General features: G+C 44.7%; 2 protein-coding genes across 2 annotated transcripts in view; one reads left to right on the top strand and one right to left on the bottom strand.

Annotated features, from left to right (window-relative positions):
- Positions 1-473: 473 nt before the first annotated feature.
- Positions 474-4,273, bottom strand: LOC120066467 (dnaJ homolog subfamily B member 9-like). The gene is made up of 3 exons (XM_039017861.1): positions 4,189-4,273; positions 3,257-3,487; positions 474-2,557 (listed from the first exon to the last, which is right to left on the bottom strand). Exons 2-3 carry the CDS (start codon positions 3,471-3,473, stop codon positions 2,112-2,114), a joined length of 663 nt encoding a protein of 220 aa, XP_038873789.1. The 5' UTR covers positions 3,474-3,487; positions 4,189-4,273; the 3' UTR covers positions 474-2,111.
- A 5,341-nt stretch (positions 4,274-9,614) lies between these two features.
- LOC120066466 (calcium-independent phospholipase A2-gamma-like) overlaps positions 9,615-22,443 on the top strand; it is a 32,809-nt gene continuing 19,980 nt past the window's right edge. The window contains exons 1-7 of the mRNA XM_039017860.1: positions 9,615-9,741; positions 10,174-11,668; positions 14,541-14,690; positions 16,646-16,797; positions 17,040-17,134; positions 21,970-22,141; positions 22,373-22,430. Coding sequence (XP_038873788.1) covers positions 10,223-11,668; positions 14,541-14,690; positions 16,646-16,797; positions 17,040-17,134; positions 21,970-22,141; positions 22,373-22,430 — 2,073 coding nt within the window. The 5' untranslated portion in view covers positions 9,615-9,741; positions 10,174-10,222. The remainder of the gene's footprint in view (positions 9,742-10,173; positions 11,669-14,540; positions 14,691-16,645; positions 16,798-17,039; positions 17,135-21,969; positions 22,142-22,372; positions 22,431-22,443) is intronic.

Here is a 22,443-nt window from a genome sequence, read left to right as displayed (position 1 = left end):
GAATAAAAATGTAAAGTTCAATGTTTCCATCGGATTTTAAAAACTCTACCGATTAGTTGTCACGAAAACGGTTGCGTTAAATAGAAAATGTACCTACTCTGGTATTGGCACGTGCGCTCGAGCAAACTGCTCGCAGATACAGTGCGGGGAAGGCTACTCTACAATAACATTATTATGAATGAGAGCGAGAATATTTTATTTGTCAAACGTCAGTAAAGCGTCGATCATCGTGTCACCAGAATAGGACGTTCGATATTTATTGGAAATTGGAAAGCTCATCACCGTTCACCAACCTTATTTCATCTGTAGCCTAATAAACTGCATGGTTTCCCTCGTAGGACCACACACACACACACCATATCATCGCACTTCCCCAAATAAAAGTTAGGTTGCAGAGAAAATTAGACTTGAGTGTGCAAACCTGCCACACACCTGACAAAGATTGGTACAATTTCACAGAATGAAAATACACATCGTTTGTTCTCATCTTTAATTTCCTGAAGCCTTTTAGATTTTTTCCCCCTCCATTTTCGAAGGACTATACCCTATTTCCAGTCAAGATGTAACACATTTTATCCATAGGATTACAATAACTAAAGTGCTATATGGGTCATACATCAACATATCACAAAGCCAGCTAGTAACAGTGGCGAAACATATGAATACAAGAGGAGCTGGCTTTAAAATATTGCACATGACATAAACTTGGGCACATATTCATCAAGCGTCTCGGCATAGGTTTGCTGCCGATCCAGAATCAGTTCCACCTGACCATGTAGAATGTTATTCACATTGATAAAAATAAAAAAAAGAGGCAAAACTGATCCTCGATAAGCACTCCTACTCAGAGAACATTTCTGAATACAAGCCCAGGAGAACAGATATTTCTAGTCTACAGACTAGTGAAACATGAGGTAACGGGGAGGTTATGAGGTGTTGGATGAACAACACTGGATTTTATTTACACCAATGTTAGCTTATAAATTCAAGTGGTCCATGCAGACAGCAGAAGAGATGTTACATTTCCTCTGGAGTGAAAATCATAACAATGTAGCTAGTTACATCAACAGCAAAAAGTTTCCATGATATGATCTTTGCCAATACAAGTTCTTGTCAATCTGAATATTTCTTTCCTAATTTCAACTTAAAGTGGCGAGCATCCCTTACCACAAAAAAAGGAACTTCAGGCAGCATCAAAATGCTGCCATACAGTTTTAGTAAATGTTCTGAGGGAACATTTTTGCAGACTTTCTCTATTTATCAAGCAAAAGCAAACCTGTCACAGTTCATTATCCACACTGTTTTGTTCCAACCAAAGGTTGCTGGATTCACACAATGGAGCCGTAGGCTATACAAAATACTACATGCACACAGAAAATGTCTAGGTTCGGCAGTGGTAGTAGTTACTGAAACGTTTTGGCTGACGAATTACAATAACAATGCACAAGTGAAAACATTCTTCCATAAAAAAAAAAAACATTAAATAAAATAACTCTCATGGACAATTGAAGTTGCTTAAGCCAACAATACTGATACTATGTTCAATTGCATCTTTAGGTTTGCAAGGGACTATATAATGAATAGCTTCTCCTCAAAAAGCCTATGTAAATATTAAGGGGGTTTCTAAATATACGGTATATAGAATGATATATATCATTCTAAGTAGCTAATGAAAATCTGGATCCAGATTAGACTTAACACTACCCAAAAAATATTTCTCTACATTTAAATTCGTAACTATACTGTGAGTGATATGCTTCAAAAGCTTTTCAGTGCTTTAATTCATTGTTAAAAATGTAACTGAGTGTGCTAAAAAAGTGTTTTCATTAGCTACTGTGACTCAACAAAATAGCAATGACCAGCATTTAGGTCACAGCAGCAACAAAAACAGCTTGCTCCCACCACAGGGGCCTACCCATGTGCAAGCTGTGGCAGGGTCATGTTCATTAGAGCACAACGTAGAGAAACATTTCAAAATGTTGTGCAATGGAAAACAAGCCTTTCTTATTGGACTAGTTCAGATAGTACCCCCCCATTTCAGGCTGCTTTCTTCCATTTCGTGCCTGATGAACACAACCCAGGGGACGTGGATACCGACAAGACCTCTGTCCTCAGGAGCCAGTGCAGTCAGTGTAAGTGGTGACCATGTTCCCCCTGCGCTGTGTCACTGTTCTGCAGTGTTGCTTCGTTGTAGTACCCTGAAATGTGCTCTCCGTTCGCTTAGTAGTGTCCCTGTCAAAAGTAAACATCTTCTCCATGTCGTCAAACATGTCGTCAAAGCCACCACCACCTGCTGCTCCAAAGGCACCCTGGAAGTGTCTCTTGTGTCTGCTGTGGTGGGCCTCCTGGTGGGTCCGGAAGTGGTCCTCGAAGTGCCTTTGGTGATGGGCGTGCCGGTTCTGGCTGTAAATATCAAAGTCCTTAAACATGTCGTTGAAGTTGAAGGGCTGGTGGACGTTTGGACCGTTTCGGTCTTTGGTTATGTCATTATAGAATGTGCCGTGATCAAACTGGTCGTACTCTTGTCTCCTCTTCTCATCTGATAATGTTTCATATGCTATATAGATGACAGAAGTGCAAGAAAAGGTTTCAGATCAAAGCAATGATTCTATTAGCAGTACAGTGTAAAATAAAACCACTCGTTTTGCACAACAATGATGTAATTTGGCTACAGCACAATAATAAAGAAAGAGCACACTGGAAGGAATGTGAGAAGATGGACATTTTTACATAAATAAAAGACACGAAAGAGTAAAGAATAATGGGAATATTTAAGATGACCAAAGTTCATATTTAGTTTAGAGTGATCAACACAACCTTTAGCATGTTTGGAGTTTCTTTAGTACACATCATTTCCAGTGTTACACTCAAGGTGCAGGTTGAGGGTCACTAGACTAGAAGCTGAATGTTGTTATGGATTACTCTCATGTCTGTTGATAGTGATTGACTCCAGACTGGAGGTAAAAGAACCGAGGACACTGATTATTCACGGCTGTATTGATGACATTCTGTGAACACCGTGTGATTCTGTAGCAGCTGACCAAGTCACTGCCTGTTTGTTTTGACTTCCTACAAGCCTCTCGGGCTGGTGTTTACAGAACATGTTGTGCTCTCTGATTAGGATACAAGCGCCTATGCTGAGAAGGCCAGTTAGACATTTTCTCGGCTTCTGCTCTGGAGGAGACTCACTGTTGCAACTTGTAATAAACCGGAATTACTTCTCTTTTGTTCACCTGGAATTTCCTATTACACTTACCCTCAGCAATTCCTCTGAACTTTGTCTCAGCATCTGGGCTCTTGTTCTTGTCTGGATGATACTTCATTGCCAGCTTGTGAAAAGCCTTCTTTATCTGACGCTCGTTGGCATCTTTCCGCACACCCAGTATGTCATAGTAGTCCTTCTTGGCAAGTATCAACTCTGTTATCATCAGGATACACACTGCAAATGTTAATGCTGACTGTGCAGTTGCCATGGTGCTGGTGGCTTCTGTAAAGTAGATATTGGGAGAGTAGAAGAACAGTTGAGATCCCATATCTTGACCTATACGTCTATGGTTGAGATAAGCTACACTACAGCATACACATGTTCAAAACGTCAACGCATTGAAACCAGTGACATTTGTGATTTATGCAAAGGAGTGAGCAGAAAAGGTCTTAATGTCTACTAGTATTAATATCATGTCCAACATAAAGATCCCCCTGTTCCCACATAATCTTGTATAGCAGCTTTAGTTAAATAGTGCCTTGAGTTGAGAGCAGTGATACAGCTATCAAATTTACACTGATCATCTGCATAGTGACTCACACTGTGAGTCACGGTCATCTTGACTAACGTTAGGCAATATTGATGGAGCCAGCCAGACAAATTGAGCCTGGTTGAGCGAAGTATCAACTCACTAAGAAAAGTCAGTTTACCTGAACTGACACGATGTTACCAATATTTTCCATGTATTTTTTTCATTAATCCCAATGACGCTGGCACAACAAACGACATTGCTGATGATGTTAAATTAGCTTGCTAGTTAGCTAGTTTATATATAGGTGGTTAGCAAATGTTAGCTAGGTGGCTAGTTAAGCATTTAGCACTAGCAAGCTTGATTTCCCAGTAAATCTAAAACCAATAATTCAATGACACTAATAATGAAGTTATGTGAGGACACATAGCTGCGACAATACAGCTTTGCTTACCTTTTTGCTGAACTGTGAAGGATAACTTCAGTTAGCTAGCTGTTATCGCGACGCTCTATTTTGACGCTCCATCACACTGAACGAAAACAACACGAATCGCAATGTGATTGGGCAGCTCCCTACCAAGTGATTTCTGACTCCGCCCTTACTTCCTCACTTTCCGCGGGAAAATAAACCTGTGGAAGCGGGTTTGTTTTTGTATGAAGATAAATTGCTCATTTCCAACGTGAGGCCTAGATCGAATTTTAGTTTCGTAAAGCGTAGGTTGTTACGAATGTACTGGTGTAAATGGACGTTGTAAACAGCATCCCTCTTTTCCTCTGTTGAAGACGACATGACCACAGATATAAAACACGGATTTATTTAACCTTTATTTTATCAGGGAGTCATAATGAGACCAAGGTCTCTTTTACAGATGAGCCCAGAACTACATAAATTACAGAAAATACACTCATCAATATAAATTCAAAATGCAAGTAGAAAGAGAAACATGGTCATAAAAAACAAACACCTTCATCAGTAATAAGGTCCCCAATCAGCCTTCTGAATTGCCCTAGAGGCATCAAGTGGCTCCTGAGTGATGCAGCGGTCTAAGGCCCTGCATCTCAGTGCTTGAGGTGTCACTACAGACACCCTGGTTCGAGTCCAGGCTGAATCACAACCAGCCGTGATTGGGAGTCCCATAGGGCGGCGCACAATTGGCCCAGCGTAGTCTGGGTTTGGCCTGTGTAGGTCGTCATTGTAAATAAGAATTTGTTCTTAAGTACTTTAAAGTACTACTTAAGTTGTTTTTTGGGGTATCTGTACTTTACTATCTATATGTTTGACAACTTTGACTATTACTTCACTACATTCCTAAAGAAAATATTGTACTTGTTACCCTGACAACCAACAGTACTCCTTACATTTTGAATGTGTTAAATTCACGTACTTATCAAGAGAACACGTGGTCATCCCTACTGCCTCTGGCCTGGTGGACTCACTAAACACAAATGGATCTTTTGTAAATAATGTCTGAATGTTGGAGTGTGTCCCTGGTTATCTGTAATGATATCTGAGTGTTGGAGTGTGTCCCTGGTTATCTGTAATGATGTCTGAGTGTTGGAGTGTGCCCCTGGCTATCCATACATTTTAAAAACAAGAAAATTATGCCGTCTGCTTTGCTTAAGATAAGGAATTTTAAATGATTTATACTTTTGCTTTTGATACTTAAGTATATTTTAACAATTACATTTCTTGCTATTTATGTAAAACCAAAATACTTTAACACTTTTACTCAAGTAGTATTTTACTGGCTGACTTTCACTTTTACTTGTAACTTTCTGTGAAAGTATCTATACTTTTACTCAAGTATGACAATTGGGTACTTTTTCCACCACTGGAGCTAAGAGGCACAGAGTCATCTGCAGCTATTTGTTGAGTGAGCTGAGACTTTGCTAAGGTCCCTGGCCAACCATGTGAGAGCAGAGCAGACTGACAAAAACCTCCCTCAAGTCGCTGGATTCAGGGGCTGGGGCGGGAACTGGGAGAGCAGTGTTGGCAGAGCTCAGTCCACACTGATGAAGCACCCTCCAAAGGAGTGGAGCTGCTGCAGTGGATCAGAGTAGCTGCCAATGCTCCATTCTGGGTGTGCACAGGAGGCCTTGGTGTGGCTCCTGTAGCAGGGTTGGTGCTGCCAGTTTGTTTGCCAATTCTCAGTTTGTAATTCCAGACATGATTAATGATTTGTCCTCTTCTTCTTCTTTTTTGGTGTCATGGCGTTCGCACAGTTTGTTTGTGTATGCTGCCATCTACTGTGCAGGAATGTGCTGTCGATCACCTTACATTTTGTGATACAAAAATAAAAAGGAAGGGGCAAAGGATAAAATTGAACCACCAACTAACCATCCACCTATATACCACTATTACACCTATATACCACTATCCCATCCCACTACTTTGACCCTACACCGGCCTGGGAGGACGGGACTCTTTCGTTCAACACACCCTGTAACTCTTCTGCAGTAAAATCTCGTATACCCAAGTACTTCCCTGCAGCTGCCACCACAACATCTATTTTCTGTGATTTACATTCAATTTCAGTGGTACAGTTGATAACCATGGCAATGAATGCTAAGAAGCCAACCTTTCTGTAACATACATTTGTATCACTCTGTATTTGCCCAGGCTTGGCATCTGAAGCTTGGCATCTGAAACACCTTAGTGGGTTCGGCACAAAAGCTCTCATGGATAACTGGCATATCCCAACATGACTTTATCAGGTGAAGACTGCTTCAGAACTAAAAAGGACAGATTGTCTTCTCAGTTTCACCACGCTCGTCACCGGGTCTGTGTTGCACCAAATGGCGGGCGTCACAGACACATGGAATCTTTAAATTCAGTTGCTCCACCTCAACATTAAAAACACCCCAGTAATCACTTCTTGTCCCAAAGCGCGTGACGCGGAGAGCTCGCTCGCTCTGGGTAGAAGAAACACAGAAAATCATCACAAGTCCACTTCGAGCTACCTTCACTGATTAAAATTTTCTACCCAGCCTGAGACTACATTTGGGCCAGCCAAAAGTCAGGGATCCACTTTCTTAAAAAATGTCACTCCCACTAGGCCACTCCCACTAGGCACTTTGCATGACCATCAGGGCGAGACTCAGAGATCTTCACCACACCTGCCACTGCAGGTAATGTATCCTCACTTTCTTGTCAGCTTACGTTTCTGAGCTATCAGAGACAGCAGAGTACGGTTTGTACTTGGCGCCATTCTTCCTCAACACACATCTTCCCTCTGCATCAGCTCTTCTCCTTCTTTCTCGCTATCCATAACAATATATATCTGTTCACCACGCTCTTGCTGCGCCTTCATCCCCTGTATTGTCTTCAATACCCAACTTCTGTTCCTTAGCCGAATTTACTAATCTGATCTATGGCCTCTCCATGCTCGCCATTAAAAATAATCACACAAAGCTGATGCCAAATAACCCTTCTTCTTCTATCCCCTCCACCAGTTCATCTGTTTGAACGGTAATCTGCGTTGCTCTGTCATATTGTCAACAACGCAGCATGGTGTATCGTTCAGAAACATACAACATCTATTTTCCATAAAATATATGTTTGAATTTTCTAACTAGTTTCATTGGGAAGGCAGATAAAGTGTTTGTATGTGAAAATACAGATCCTCGTGCTTAATCTACATTTTTATTTGAGCCAACTTCACCGTTGGCCAGAACCTGGCCAGAAGGGGCACCTGGCCAGAGAGGAAGAGGCAAAGCGAGAGGTTTTGCACCGCCCCAAAATCTGTTGTTGAAAATAAGCTTGCAAAGTGAATATTTTTTTGTATGAAGGTCAATGAGTGTCGAATTTGGTCAACAAAAAATGTAATTGCTAATTTGCTATGTGAGGCTTATTTGATCAAGTAGAAGTTTCGTAATGGTTAGGTCGGTTGTTACGAATGCACTGATATATGTGGATCCATTTGGCATTTCGGCAACTTTGATAAAAACTAGTTTAGCATGGACATTGCCATTGAGGGCTTCCACAATTTTAAAGTAGTCAACTGGGTGGGATATCCTATGAGTTGGAAGCAATCAGCCAAATGAAGAAGAAGAAAATCGACTACTTTAAAATGGAGATAGCCTCAATGGCGCTGCCAATGCTGTCACATACACTATAATTGCACTGACCTAATGTAGCAGGCGTAAAATAAATGCCTGAAACTAGATTCCCTACATACTGGTCTTGACGAGAAGAAAAAAAAACTGTCCGTGGAGGTTCTCTTCTGCACTGTTCAACCAATCCAGTAAATGTGGAGGAGAAGTTAAGATGGCGTGCCGCCTTGTTAACATCCAAAAGCGGAGGTCCCATCACAGGTTCTCTTTCCATTTCCCCCCAAAAACGGAACGTCCGGTTGTTAGGGACTGGGCAGAGGCTATAATAGAGAGAATAGTAATGGTGTCTTTTTGTAGGCACTAACTCCGCCATTGTTCTTTAGAGAAAGACTATGAGTAAAATGTATGGCGTTTTTCTAGGGTTTTTGGATAAACACTGAAAATAAGGTCTGTGGTAAACAGGCTTAGGAGATCTTATGCATATTGTTCTACGAGATAATCTTCATCAACTAATGAATTTTAAGAATTTATGTAATAAATAAAAAAACACAAATGACATAAAGGCTTCATAACTCATAAAGGTCATGTTAACTGACTGCTATTATCTCATAGAACAAAACATATAAGATCTCCTAAGCCTGTGTTAACGTCAGACCTTGTTTTCTGCGTTCATAGAATACCGCAGGATGAGTCATAATACCCATAAAACCTAGCGGTGAAACAAGGAAATCGTTCCAATCGTTTTTCCATCATTCATTTTGCACGTAGGGGATTTTAGAAACGCTTAAAATAAGGTCTTTATTTCGTGTAGGTTTACCCTTGGGTCACGTTTTGATATCCGTGTAAATCTCTCTAGGACAAGATAACTTTTATAAATATATTCATTCACCTGTATTTCCCCCCCCAAAATGAAATGCTAATTAGCTAATGTGGTTATTATAATACACTACAAATGCCATGATGATGTGGACGAAATTGCCGCATCAGGCAAAGATAAGAATCACTGGATTAACGATCTAATGTTAGCTACATTTTGTAATGATTAAATTGGTTAAATTTCTTTCAATTGACAATTCTGTGAACGCTCTAGTGCAAGTTCTAAATTGACACAATACCTGTTAGCAAATGTGTCAGATAGAGATGACATGCAGGAGTCTTGCATGATGTCTACTTTGATGCATAGCTGTCATCAAGGCAAAGGATGGCTATTTGAAGAATCTCAAATGTAAAATATATTTTGATTTGTTTAACACTTTTTTGGTTACTACATTATTCCATATCTGTTATTTCATACTTTTGATGTGTTCACTATTATTCTGCAATGTAGAAAATAGGAAAAATAAAGAAACCCTTGAATGAGTAGGTGTTCTAAAACGTTTGACAGGTAGTGCATATCTATTTTAATAGATGTAGGTTTCCGGATGATGCACAATGCTGCCTTGATGGCAACACGACCGAGCGGCGCAGATTACAGTTTGATTTGAGAAGGGCGCTCCTCCCTCTCCGCTTTTGCACGGTCACGTCACGGGCCATAGAACGGTGTTCCGCGGCTCAGCATAATCGAATTCACCCATTTGTTAGAGCAGTCACTAGACTAGACTATTTTGTTAATGTAATAGACTCCTAGCTCACGCCCGTTCGGCAGTCCGGTTCCAAATCGAATGCAAACAACTAACCCAGTTCACCCGGGCCATTAATCGAATTCCCCTCAGTGGGCTGATAGTGGCAGGTGATAAATAGCCAATTGTAGGTCAGATCAAAGACCGCGTGATCATTGTTTTCCTCTGTTTTTTTGTCCGTTTTTTTTTTGTCCGTGGTTATAAACTGTCGAGTCGAATGACCTCAACACATACCAAGAAGCTTGTTGTGAGCCGTGTTTACATGTTCGTTTGATTTCGCTGTTACGAGAGTCAATGAATTCTTCAGATTTCCACAAACGGTCAACAAGAAACTGGTATGTTATCATTGCCTGGCTAGACTGTTACATTTAATATAGCTAACGTTACCCGTTTAGTGGCTGTTTCTGGAAAACCGGTAGCTAGCAATTCTAGCTAACTAGCTGTTGTTGTAAACTAGCTAATGTTCATGCATAGATTGCCTACTTCCCCAGCTTTAATCAAAAAGTGCTATAGATATGATTGTAATCCAATGGGATAACACATCTACAACATGGTGATATAACTTATATTAGCTGCGGCTAGCTAACACACATTGGTCATTGGGTGCATTTGCAGTTATGCAATCGACACGCTAGCGCCACTAGTAAGCCATCCAGATAACAGCCGCCTATCCCAGAGCTGGCCTTACCAGTTAGTTACATACATCTCCAATGTGTTGATACTACACAGTACCTCTTTTAGTAATGTTTATTTTTATTGTTCACCAGCTTCATGAAGGAATAAACAAATGAAAGCTGCCTTCCAAGACCAAGAGGGATGTCTCTGAGATGTGTTCCAGATTCTTGTGTGCTTAAAGTAAGCAGAGCAGCGAACTTCTGGCATACACAAGGTCAACGAGCAGCATCACTTCCATTGTCTTCTCAGCAACACCCTCCTTGTAGGTTTGATGTCCGAGCAGGCCTGAGCCACAAAGTTGGCTTTCTCAGCTGGAAGTATACCCACAGCACAAAAAGTAGAATTCGCAATAAGATATGGCTCTCCAGAGCTAGTCATATAAGACACAGGCTTGGCCTCCACACCAGCGCCTACTACTTAAATACATCCACCTCACGCTGGTCCACTGGTCTCAGCCACACCATGTCGCGCTTCAGGAGCACCCTGGACTCCGTCTCCAAGGCGGTGAGCGGGTCACACACTGAGCTCCTCTCCAAGATAGCCCGGCTCAAAGCCAAACCCAAACAGAACGCCATTGAGGCTGGCAAAGTGTTGGAAGCCAGCCCGGAGATGGGGCTAACACCACAGGGTCATGGTACTGTAGGGTACCCAGCCCCAGCTCTAACCCCAGCTCTAACCCCAGCCCCAGCTCTAACCCCAGCCCCAGTTCCTGCCTATACCTCCGCTAACATCACTGTTAATGCTAATGCTACTACACCTTCTCCAATCCCTGCCTCGGTGTCTGCCCCTAGTCCTCCACCTACTACAGCCACTGCTTCTACACCCACACCTACTCTATCTCCAACACTTACACCTACTCCATATCTTACACCTGGCCCTACTCCTGGCATTAACACAAGCGCCCCTCCCATTGCCACCCCTCGCCCCAACATTGCCAGGGCAAATGCTGCTGTCTCAGGCCCCAGTATCCAGGAAGTCAGACAGAGGGTGCAGCGTGCAGCATCCACTGTCCCAACCACTGTGGCCACCAACGGGACCTCCAAAAGGCTGGAGCAGGTCAAATCACCACTACCAACAGAGAGTAGTGCACCTGAGAGAGCCACCACCACAGTCTCCCAACAGACCACAACACAACTCTTCCATCCCAGCTCCTTCTCTGTTAACCTGGATGAGACATACAACTACCTGTCCCACCACGTGAACTCGTACTTCAGCAGCATAACAAAGTCTGATGAGGAGAAAGCGCAAAACACAGACCGTGGTTCCACTGACCACCTGCCGATGTCAGACAAAACGTCCTCAGGGTCTGCTGCTGCACCCGTAAGTTCCCCATCTTCTAAAAAGGGTATCGGCCGTTACCTATCCTACTCTGGTGACACTGTACAGGCCTTTGTAGGGAGCTACATTGCTCCCCTGGTCCCCAGGTTCAGCAGGGCGGCTGCTGAACCCAAGAGTGCTGCTGTAGAGCAGAAGAGGCTGAAGGCAGAAGAGGCAGGGGCAAAGCCATGGCAAGGAGAGGTGGCGGTGAATACGGAACAGAAGGCTGCAGAGGAGAGGGCCAAGAGACTGCTGCTCCAAAGAGAGAAGGTAGGCCTACATTATACCGTCTGTCAAGGGTCTGACTGTTTGGAATCATGTTGAAAAGGAATGTGACCTGTTGAAGCATGACAGACAGACTAGGTGAATCCAGGTGAAAGCTATGATCCCTTATTGATGTCACTTGTTAAATCCACTTCAATCAGTGTAGATGAAGGGGATGAGACAGTTTAAAGAAGGATTTTTAAGCCTTGAGACAATTGAGACATGGATTGTGTATGTGTGCTTCAGAGGGTGAATGGGCAAGACAAAAGATTAAGTGCGGGGTTTGAACGGGGTATGGTAGTAAGTGCCAGGCGCACCGGTTTGTCAATAACTAGTTTTTTGTCACTACTGTGGCCTGTTGTTTTCATATCAATACAACAACATACACAGGCAAAATACACCTGTTTACTAGGCTGTCGATTCCAGAATGCCCACCAGGGTTATTTTTGAAGAGGGATTCTAGGAACCCTCTATCTAGCACATCGTGCCACTGTCACATCATACGTTGGAGTCACAACTGGTGTGACATGAGTCCTGGCAAAGTTCCACCATAGGCTATACCCTCCATATACAACTATGTCATGTAGGCATCAGTGGAGGCTGCTGAGGGGAGGACGGCTCATAATAATGTCTGGAACGGAGCCAATGGAATGGCATCAAACACATGGAAACCATGTGTTTAATGTTTTTGATTCCACCACTAATTCTGCTCCAGCCGTTACCACGAGCCCGTCCTCCCCACTAATTCTGCTCCAGCCGTTACTACGAGCCCGTCCTCCCCACTAATTCTGCTCCAGCCGTTACTACGAGCCCGTCCTCCCCACTTATTCTGCTCCAGCCGTTACTACGAGCCCGTCCTCCCCACTTATTCTGCTCCAGCCGTTACCACGAGCCCGTCCTCCCCACTTATTCTGCTCCAGCCGTTACCACGAGCCCGTCCTCCCCACTTATTCTGCTCCAGCCGTTACCACGAGCCCGTCCTCCCCACTTATTCTGCTCCAGCCGTTACTACGAGCCCGTCCTCCCCACTTATTCTGCTCCAGCCGTTACTACGAGCCCGTCCTCTCCACTAATTCTGCTCCAGCCGTTACTACGAGCCCGTCCTCCCCACTTATTCTGCTCCAGCCGTTACCACGAGCCCGTCCTCCCCACTTATTCTGCTCCAGCCGTTACTACGAGCCCGTCCTCCCCACTTATTCTGCTCCAGCCGTTACCACGAGCCCGTCCTCCCCACTAATTCTGCTCCAGCCGTTACTACGGGCCCGTCCTCCCCACTTATTCTGCTCCAGCCGTTACTACGAGCCCGTCCTCCCCACTTATTCTGCTCCAGCCGTTACCACAAGCCCGTCCTCCCCACTTATTCTGCTCCAGCCGTTACCACGAGCCCGTCCTCCCCACTAATTCTGCTCCAGCCGTTACTACGGGCCCGTCCTCCCCACTTATTCTGCTCCAGCCGTTACTACGAGCCCGTCCTCCCCACTAATTCTGCTCCAGCCGTTACTACGAGTCCGTCCTCCCCACTTATTCTGCTCCAGCCGTTACTACGAGCCCGTCCTCCCCACTAATTCTGCTCCAGCCGTTACTACGAGCCCGTCCTCCCCACTTATTCTGCTCCAGCCGTTACCACGAGCCCGTCCTCCCCACTTACTCTGCTCCAGCCGTTACTACGAGCCCGTCCTCCCCACTTATTCTGCTCCAGCCGTTACTACGAGCCCGTCCTCCCCACTTATTCTGCTCCAGCCGTTACTACGAGCCCGTCCTCCCCACTTATTCTGCTCCAGCCGTTACTACGAGCCCGTCCTCCCCACTTATTCTGCTCCAGCCGTTACTACGAGCCCGTCCTCCCCACTTATTCTGCTCCAGCCGTTACCACGAGCCCGTCCTCCCCACTTATTCTGCTCCAGCCGTTACTACGAGCCCGTCCTCCCCACTTATTCTGCTCCAGCCGTTACTACGAGCCCGTCCTCCCCACTAATTCTGCTCCAGCCGTTACTACGAGCCCGTCCTCCCCACTTATTCTGCTCCAGCCGTTACTACGAGTCCGTCCTCCCCACTTATTCTGCTCCAGCCGTTACTACGAGCCCGTCCTCCCCACTAATTCTGCTCCAGCCGTTACTACGAGCCCGTCCTCCCCACTTATTCTGCTCCAGCCGTTACCACGAGCCCGTCCTCCCCACTTACTCTGCTCCAGCCGTTACTACGAGCCCGTCCTCCCCACTTATTCTGCTCCAGCCGTTACTACGAGCCCGTCCTCCCCACTTATTCTGCTCCAGCCGTTACTACGAGCCCGTCCTCCCCACTTATTCTGCTCCAGCCGTTACTACGAGCCCGTCCTCCCCACTTATTCTGCTCCAGCCGTTACTACGAGCCCGTCCTCCCCACTTATTCTGCTCCAGCCGTTACTACGAGCCCGTCCTCCCCACTTATTCTGCTCCAGCCGTTACCACGAGCCCGTCCTCCCCACTTATTCTGCTCCAGCCGTTACTACGAGCCCGTCCTCCCCACTTATTCTGCTCCAGCCGTTACTACGAGCCCGTCCTCCCCACTTATTCTGCTCCAGCCGTTACCACGAGCCCGTCCTCCCCACTTAAGATGCCAGCGACCTCCTGTGGTAGGAGAAGAAATCCTCTTAACATTCTAGCAATATAGATGGTTTTTGGTTCTTACAAAATAAACTGTTTCAGGCTTATAGACCGGTCATTTTAGAGCAAGCACCCCTAAATACATGTAAAGTGAAAATGTAGGTAGGTTGTGTCTGAGTTATTGACATCATGGCTAAATCAAGTAATAATAAATGAGGTATTAGATAAGCCAGACTTAACTTGTTGTTGTTGTGGTGATTGAGAAAGTGTCTAACCTGTGTGTGATCTGTTCCTAGATCATAGCTAGGGTGAGTGTGGACAACCGGACCCGGTCCCTGGTCAAGGCGTTAAACCGAGCGTCTGATGTCAGGGTCTACATCAACAGAGTGGAGGAGCTCAGCTATCATCTACTGGAGTTTCCAGAGACCCGCGGCGCGGCTGTCAAGGTGGGCTGGCTGACTGCTGTAAACGCCTATCGTATCAGCATGGTCAGAAAATCAATGTTTCACTAATGTGGATTTGAACTTAATGGGGGGGGGGGGAAATGGCACTATTTACTGCTGTTCAGTAGTTTGGACACACACACACTAACAACTGTATTACAGCAGTGTCTCACATCTCTCCATCCTGATCAATTCTTCACCTAAATCTTTCCCCTCAGAGCAGTATGCAGTACAGCAGTGTTTTTCTGCATACATAATCATTTAAGTCATTTAGCAGACACTCTTATAATCATGTTGTCTGGTGAGAATATCTGGGGCGGCTGTTCTGTTTGTCTTACTCTTTTGGGTTCTGTCTAAATGGTACCGTATTCTCTATATAGTGTACTACGTTTGACCAGGGCACGTCCTTAAGCTCTCTGACTTGCTACATGTCAACTTTTGCTATGGCTAGAGGCGAAAGAAACACACACCTGTGTAGGCGAGGTGCTGGCTAGCAGAGTAGAACACTTGGAAAGGAGAGCCGGACACTCTAGGAGCTCCGACGCAATAATTTAATAACCTAATAACCAACGTTTCGACGCTGATGAAATGTTGGTTATTAGGTTATTTAAATGATTGAATCTGAGCTCCTATAGTGTCCGGCTCTCCTTTTCCTTTCCAACTTTTGCTATGACAACAGTTTAGCCAACATAGTGCTTGTATAAGATAAAGTCATAAATTGAGAGAAATGTGTTCCTATATATGTGGGCCTATACACTGAGTGACAAAACATTAGGAACACCTTCCTAATATTGAGTTCACCCTCTTTTTGCCCTCAGAACAGCCTCAATTCCTCCGGGCATGGACTCTCTAGTGTAGATGGCGTTCCACAGGGATGCTGGCCCATGTTGACTCCAATGCTTCCCTCAGTTCTGTCAAGTTGGCTGGATGTCTTTTCTGTGGTGGAACATTCTTAATACACACAGGAAACTGTTGAGCTTGAAAAACCCAGCAGCGTTGCAGTTCTTGACACACTCAAACCGGTGCGCCTGGCACCTACTATCATACCCCGTTCAAAGGCACTTCAATATTTTGTCTTGTCCATTCACCATCTGAATGGCACACATACAGAATACGTCTCAAGGCTTAAAACTCCTTCTTTAACCTGTCTCCTCCCCTTCATCTACACTGATTGAACTGAATTTAACAGGTGACATCAATACGGGATGATAGACTGATCAGGTGAATCCAGCTGAAGTCTGTCATGGAAAGAGCAGGTGTTCATAATGTTTTGTACACTCAGTGTATGTTCCCTTATCATCATGCAGGTTATTTACATTACACATACCTGTATCTGTAGGGACTGTCCCATTGGACAACTTAACCCAAGGCCATTGTTTCTGGCCTGAGGAAACATTGGTTAACCTCGTCAACAGTGCTCAACTGAGGATACAGTAGAGTGTTTTTAAAGTCTGTTCAGTTACAGTATAGTAATGTCAAACCACTGGTCACAGATGGTGTGTGCTATTTCCTCTGATCTCTAAGGTGTTGTTTGTATTAAGGTCAATGTGTGTGTATGCTGGAGGCATGACTTCTGTTCCACAGGAGTCACATGTACTAAAATGCGTACCCTACTGTATGCATGCCACTCGCTGTACTCTGTTGCTTTGGATAAAAGCTTCTGCTAAGTTTGTGTTTGCCGAACTTTTTAGTACCAGGGACTGGTGCGCTATGGTTCCTTCTTCCTTGGGGGCAGGTTTGGGGCACTTTTTTTTTTTTACATTTTCACTTAGTAAATTCATGAAGTAAACTTAAATTCCAATTCTTTACCACGCTTATTTGAGAAGAATGTGCAATTTCAGCGTAGTTCCTGAATTGACTGATTTGAAAACCACTTACATTAGTTCTAGAACTGACCATATGGGTGTCAGTGATGTCAACTATATATTGTTATATCTTGCTGTGTGTGTGGCCCTCAGGAGAAGGCGATCCCTTGCCTACTGCGTCTCCGCCAGGCTGAGGACCCGTCTCTGAAGGCAGCAGTCAGGGAGGCCCTCACTCTGGTGGGATACACCAACCCTGTCAAGGGCCAGGGGATCAGGGTCCTGTCCATCGACGGAGGGGGAACCAGGTACAGTAGGGTGTGTGTGTGTGTGAGGGGGAAAAAAGGAAAATAAGAGAGCTAGTAAGAGCGATGGAAAGACTGTTGCCATCGCTCACCACGTTCAAGTTTATCCAATGTTTTCCACTTGAATGTGTGTGTCACTGGCGGATGTTGTTATCTGTGTTATTACTTCGTCCCCACTCACTTTTACATACCGTAGAGAATCTATATCAGTACTCTTCATGATGTGTGTGTTTTCTGCTGTCCAGGGGACTGATTGCCCTTCAGACTCTGCAGAAACTGGAAGCCCTGACGGGAAAACCCATCTACCAACTGTTTGATTACATCTGTGGTGTCAGCACAGGTATGTTGCATTGTCCTCCTAACCAACTTTATCTCTGGCTAATAGTGTGTTAGTGAGAGGAGGGCGTGTTAGTGAGAGGAGGGCGTGTTAGTGAGAGGAGGGCGTGTTAGTGAGAGGAGGGCGTGTTAGTGAGAGGAGGGCGTGTTAGTGAGAGGAGGGCGTGTTAGTGAGAGGAGGGCGTGTTAGTGAGAGGAGGGCGTGTTAGTGAGAGGAGGGCGTGTTAGTGAGAGGAGGGCGTGTTAGTGAGAGGAGGGCGTGTTAGTGAGAGGAGGGCGTGTTAGTGAGAGGAGGGCGTGTTAGTGAGAGGAGGGCGTGTTAGTGAGAGGAGGGCGTGTTAGTGAGAGGAGGGCGTGTTAGTGAGAGGAGGGCGTGTTAGTGAGAGGAGGGCGTGTTAGTGAGAGGAGGGCGTGTTAGTGAGAGGAGGGCGTGTTAGTGAGAGGAGGGCGTGTTAGTGAGAGGAGGGCGTGTTAGTGAGAGGAGGGCGTGTTAGTGAGAGGAGGGCGTGTTAGTGAGAGGAGGGCGTGTTAGTGAGAGGAGGGCGTGTTAGTGAGAGGAGGGCGTGTTAGTGAGAGGAGGGCGTGTTAGTGAGAGGAGGGCGTGTTTGTGAGAGGGCAGCTTGCAGGGTGGATCATTCTAAACAGAGCAGAGTGCTCACTGCTCCTCCCAGTCAGCTCTGTACTGGGACTGAACCCAGACTCAGGTTCCTGCTCTGCTCAGTCCCATGGCTGACTCAGGTTCCTGCTCTGCTCAGTCCCATGGCTGACTCAGGTTCCTGCTCTGCTCAGTCCCATGGCTGACTCAGGTTCCTGCTCTGCTCAGTCCCATGGCTGACTCAGGTTCCTGCTCTGCTCAGTCCCATGGCTGACCCAGGTTCCTGCTCTGCAGTCCCATGGCTGACCCAGGTTCCTGCTCTGCTCAGTCCCATGGCTGACCCAGGTTCCTGCTCTCTGATGTGTACCCTGCACTGCATGCCAGGACACAGGCATTATGGCACATTAGGGGGCAAATCTTTAGTCTTGTTGTCATTTTCTTTTGTACTGTTGTGGGCAAGCTCTTAATTCAACAGATCTCCTCTCTTATTTCAGACTTGATTAATGGTCTCCAGTTTATATAATACTAGAAGGTAGATGACTGGTGTATTTTGAGTGCCAGAGAAGGGAAGAAAAAAAAATGTAATGGAATAATTTTGTATAATTTTTTTCTTTGTTTATTCATTCCCAGTAGCTGAAAAAGAAGATTAAACGTTACATAAAAAATAGAACAGCTATTGAAGGATTTGACTACTGTGGCTGATAATGGAAATCCTTATCAGACCTACATAATCTACTGGCAGTTGTCATGTTTTGTCTGTCTATTTATATATGACAGAAAAAAACATTTTTATTTAACTAGGCAAGTCGGTTAAGAACAAATTCTTAAGTACAATGACGGCCAAACCCGGACGACGCTGGGCCAATTGTGCGCCGCTCTATGGGACTCCCAATCACGGCCGGTTGTGATACAGCCTGGATTCGAACCAGGGTGTCTGTAGTGATATCTCAAGCACTCCGATGCAGTGCCTTAGACCTCTGCGCCACTCGGGAGGCCCAATATAATATTGTAGTACTCTCAACCACCACAAGGTGGTGCTGCTTACCATAACCCCCTGCTCTTCCTCTCAAGATCCATCATGGCCTGACCATTTCTCTCATTTTAGGAAGCCTAATGTTTTCCCTCTCACAAAGCGCTACCCTACAGCTGCCACCAAACCTCTATCTTCCCCGGCCATGCTCTCTGTCTGTCTCCCCCTCTCCGTATCCATTGTCCCTAATCCGCTCCAGTTGGAGGTAGACAGCCACGCCCTTGGCTCACAGAAGGTCTGTGTGCGTGTGTTTCTGCGTGTGAGACGGCTGGCCAGTGTGTTAGCGTATCTGGTGGAGGGGATTACCTTGACTAAGTAAAGTGCTTTAAACTTTAACATTAAGGATAGCCACCACGTTTGGAGTTGGCTGCCCGTCTCGCTCTGGGCACGATGGTCTGGCTGGCTGGCACACCCTGGGTTCACCCTGTCATGCCAGTTTTGGGACAGGGGCCTGTCTTCTTGGATAGTGGCTGGCAGCAGCTGGGGGGGGGGGGGGGGACATCCTCTCCCCAGGTGGGGTTTGGGCCCCAGAGAGAGTTCAGCAGGAAGGCAGGCACAGATTTGGGTTGTGTTGGGTTAGGATTGAGCTGCTGTTAGTATTGTTTGGGTTGGTATTGTGGAGCTGCTAGCAGGCGGCCTGGGTCAGGTGACTGGTGATGGGTGTGGGAAATGCTACTGGAGAAACAGCGAGAGATGGGGTTTGTGGTTTGGCTGTTAGCGGAGGTGTTTACAGAGCAGGAGACTGTCTTGTCTACAGGGCAGGAGACTGTCTTGTCTACAGGGCAGGAGACTGTCTTGTCTACAGGGCAGGAGACTGTCTTGTCTACAGGGCAGGAGACTGTCTTGTCTACAGGGCAGGAGACTGTCTTGTCTACAGGGCAGGAGACTGTCTTGTCTACAGGGCAGGAGACTGTCTTGTCTACAGGGCAGGAGACTGTCTTGTCTACAGGGCAGGAGGCTGTCTTGTCTACAGGGCAGGAGGCTGTCTTGTCTACAGGGCAGGAGGCTGTCTTGTCTACAGGGCAGGAGACTGTCTTGTCTACAGGGCAGGAGACTGTCTTGTCTACAGGGCAGGAGACTGTCTTGTCTACAGGGCAGGAGACTGTCTTGTCATGTACATCACTATATGGTCATAGCGCCTGTAGACGCTAGCAGTGATCTGCTTGTTACTGGTTGGTTTTTTTGGTGGCCATTTTAATCCCAGCCAGTGTCTGTGGATTGATCATCCCTGGGTAATGATACCCATAACGGATGATCCTACAGACAATTAGCCTCCTATCCAGTTTGCCTCTTGCTCCATAAGCCCCAGACCCTGATACTATTTGAAATCTTTCAAATACTTTGAGCGTTTCCTCTAGCGTGCCTGGGTGGCCAGATGTACATGGGTTTCTGTTTTGGGACTATTCTGTTTGAACCCAGGTCTGCCCCTGGTCCAGGGACCACTGGAAGAATGACATTTACATTGTGGCCTCCCTTTGTCAGACAGCAGCTCTGAAACCTTGTTGAGGGATTCTCAAGGGAGGCTAGAGCTTTTATAGTGTTGATAAGGTGTTTTGTAGTGTCTATTGATAAGGTATAGTGTCTATTGATAAGGTATAGTGTCTATTGATAAGGTATAGTGTCTATTGATAAGGTATAGTGTCTATTGATAAGGTATAGTGTCTATTGATAAGGTATAGTGTCTATGTAGTGTTTTATAGTGTCTATTGATAAGTTGTAGTGTTTTATAGTGTCTATTGATAAGGTGTAGTGTTTTAGTGTCTATTGATAAGGTGTAGTGTCTATTGATAAGGTGTAGTGTTTATTTATTTATACATTTTTTTTAGGGGGAGGATCATATTTAATATTGCAGATAGATTGTCTGCATCCATCAATGTAATTGTCTGCATCATTTCCAATCCCCCATATATTTTTCATATATACGTTTTTTTTTAATATACCTATATTATTCCCTGCAATCCCTACCACCCCTCCCCCAATTGGAGTAAACTAATAAACAATAACACTTAGGCTTCTACCTTCAGTTTAAACATCTTATACACATTTTACAGACGCAATCTATTTTACAATAGTTATATTTTGTTTGTTCTTAGTCCTTCCTCTATTTCTGATGTCCATCCAGTTTGATTTCTATTTGTAACTGTGCTATTTCACAAAATTTCTGAACCTATATATATTTTACACACCCCGTATGTTTTACATTGGTTATCTTGTTGTTATTAGTCCCACCCTTCAGCTCCATTCTACCCCTCCCATCTATCTCTTAACACCATCCATTTTGGATTTCTAGCAGCCATATATTTTTCTACTGTGCTGTGATGCTTCACAAAAGTACTGAACCTTTCTATTCTCATAGCTTCTACAGATTGTAAATTAAAGATAAAAATGTTTGTTAAATAATTATTATATTATTGATTGATTGACTATGACTTTTCAAATAACCCAGTATTGCTATCTGCAGCATTAGTTCTAGGTAAATGTTGCAATTCTTCAGCCATTCCTGGACCTGTGACCAAAAACAAGCTACATATGGACAGTACCAAAATAAATGATCTAATGACTCTGCCTCCTCGCAGCAAAATCTGCAGAGCTGGGAACATTGTATCCCCCATATATATATATATATATAACATTCTATTGGTTGCAATAATTTTGTATAATTTAAATTGAAAAATTAGAACTTTTGAATCTGGCGTTTTGCGTTTCAATTCATGAACTATGTGCCATGGAATCGGTACATCAAATCTCTTCCCAACTATTTTGCAATTTATATGACACAGCTGTCCATGTTTTTGGTCCTTAAATGAAACCCCCTTCTACTTGCCTCTTCCATTTTTGTGGTAATGCTGCAATTAGCTGGTTTTAATATAAGGGGTAGGGTTTGTTTTATAGTGTCTAGTTATAAGGGGTAGGGTTTGTTTTATAGTGTCTAGTTATAAGGGGTAGGGTTTGTTTTATAGTGTCTAGTTATAAGGGGTAGGGTTTGTTTTATAGTGTCTAGTTATAAGGGGTAGGGTTTGTTTTATAGTGTCTAGTTATAAGGGGTAGGGTTTGTTTTGTAGTGTCTAGTTATAAGGGGTAGGGTTTATCCATGTTTCTCCTCAGGCCTCAATCTGAAAATGTGTTGGTGTTATTGGACTAACAAATAATGATCTTTAAAATGTACATCCTCTGTCCTGTGTGGCTGAATATCCTGCTGTTCTCACTCTGTCAGGTTCCATCCTGGGCTTCATGCTGGGTGTATTCCAGATCCCTCTAAATGAGTGTGAGGTGCTCTACAGGAAGCTGGGTTCTGACGTCTTCAAGCAGAACGTCATCGTGGGAACCGTCAAGATGGGCTGGAGCCACGCCTTCTACGACTCCGAGACCTGGGAGAACATTCTCAAGTCAGTATTTAATATAATGGAATAGATTAACTTCATGAATTAAGAACAGCACAGCAGATCAATTCCTCTCAAAGCTCATTGGTGGAGATGATCAAATGTCCCTTCCTCTGACTTCCTCCAATGAGCTTTGAGGGGACTGGAGAAAACGAGTACAGAGGAAGCAAGGATTTTAAGGCTAGTAACTTGTTCAGACAGCCCCAGACTAAGCTCTCCTTTCATTTTCTCCCACAGAGAAAAAATGGGCTCTGATCTGATGGTGGAAACATCAAGAAACCCCAAATGCCCAAAGGTGAGTTTTTGTA

Source organism: Salvelinus namaycush, chromosome 21 (genome assembly GCF_016432855.1).
Source record: "Salvelinus namaycush isolate Seneca chromosome 21, SaNama_1.0, whole genome shotgun sequence".
Taxonomy (NCBI): domain Eukaryota; kingdom Metazoa; phylum Chordata; class Actinopteri; order Salmoniformes; family Salmonidae; genus Salvelinus; species Salvelinus namaycush.
The sequence above is the reverse complement of the archived record's forward strand: the minus strand, read 5'-3'. Positions and strand labels throughout refer to the sequence as shown.

Bases quoted from the DNA above. Each gene is read 5' to 3' on its own strand.
- LOC120066467 (XM_039017861.1), bottom strand. From the start codon at position 3,473: ATGGCAACTGCACAGTCAGCATTAACATTTGCAGTGTGTATCCTGATG. The intron at 2,558-3,256 runs GTAAGTGTAATA...TCATCTATATAG, and splicing joins GTTCAGAGGAATTGCTGAGG to CATATGAAACATTATCAGAT.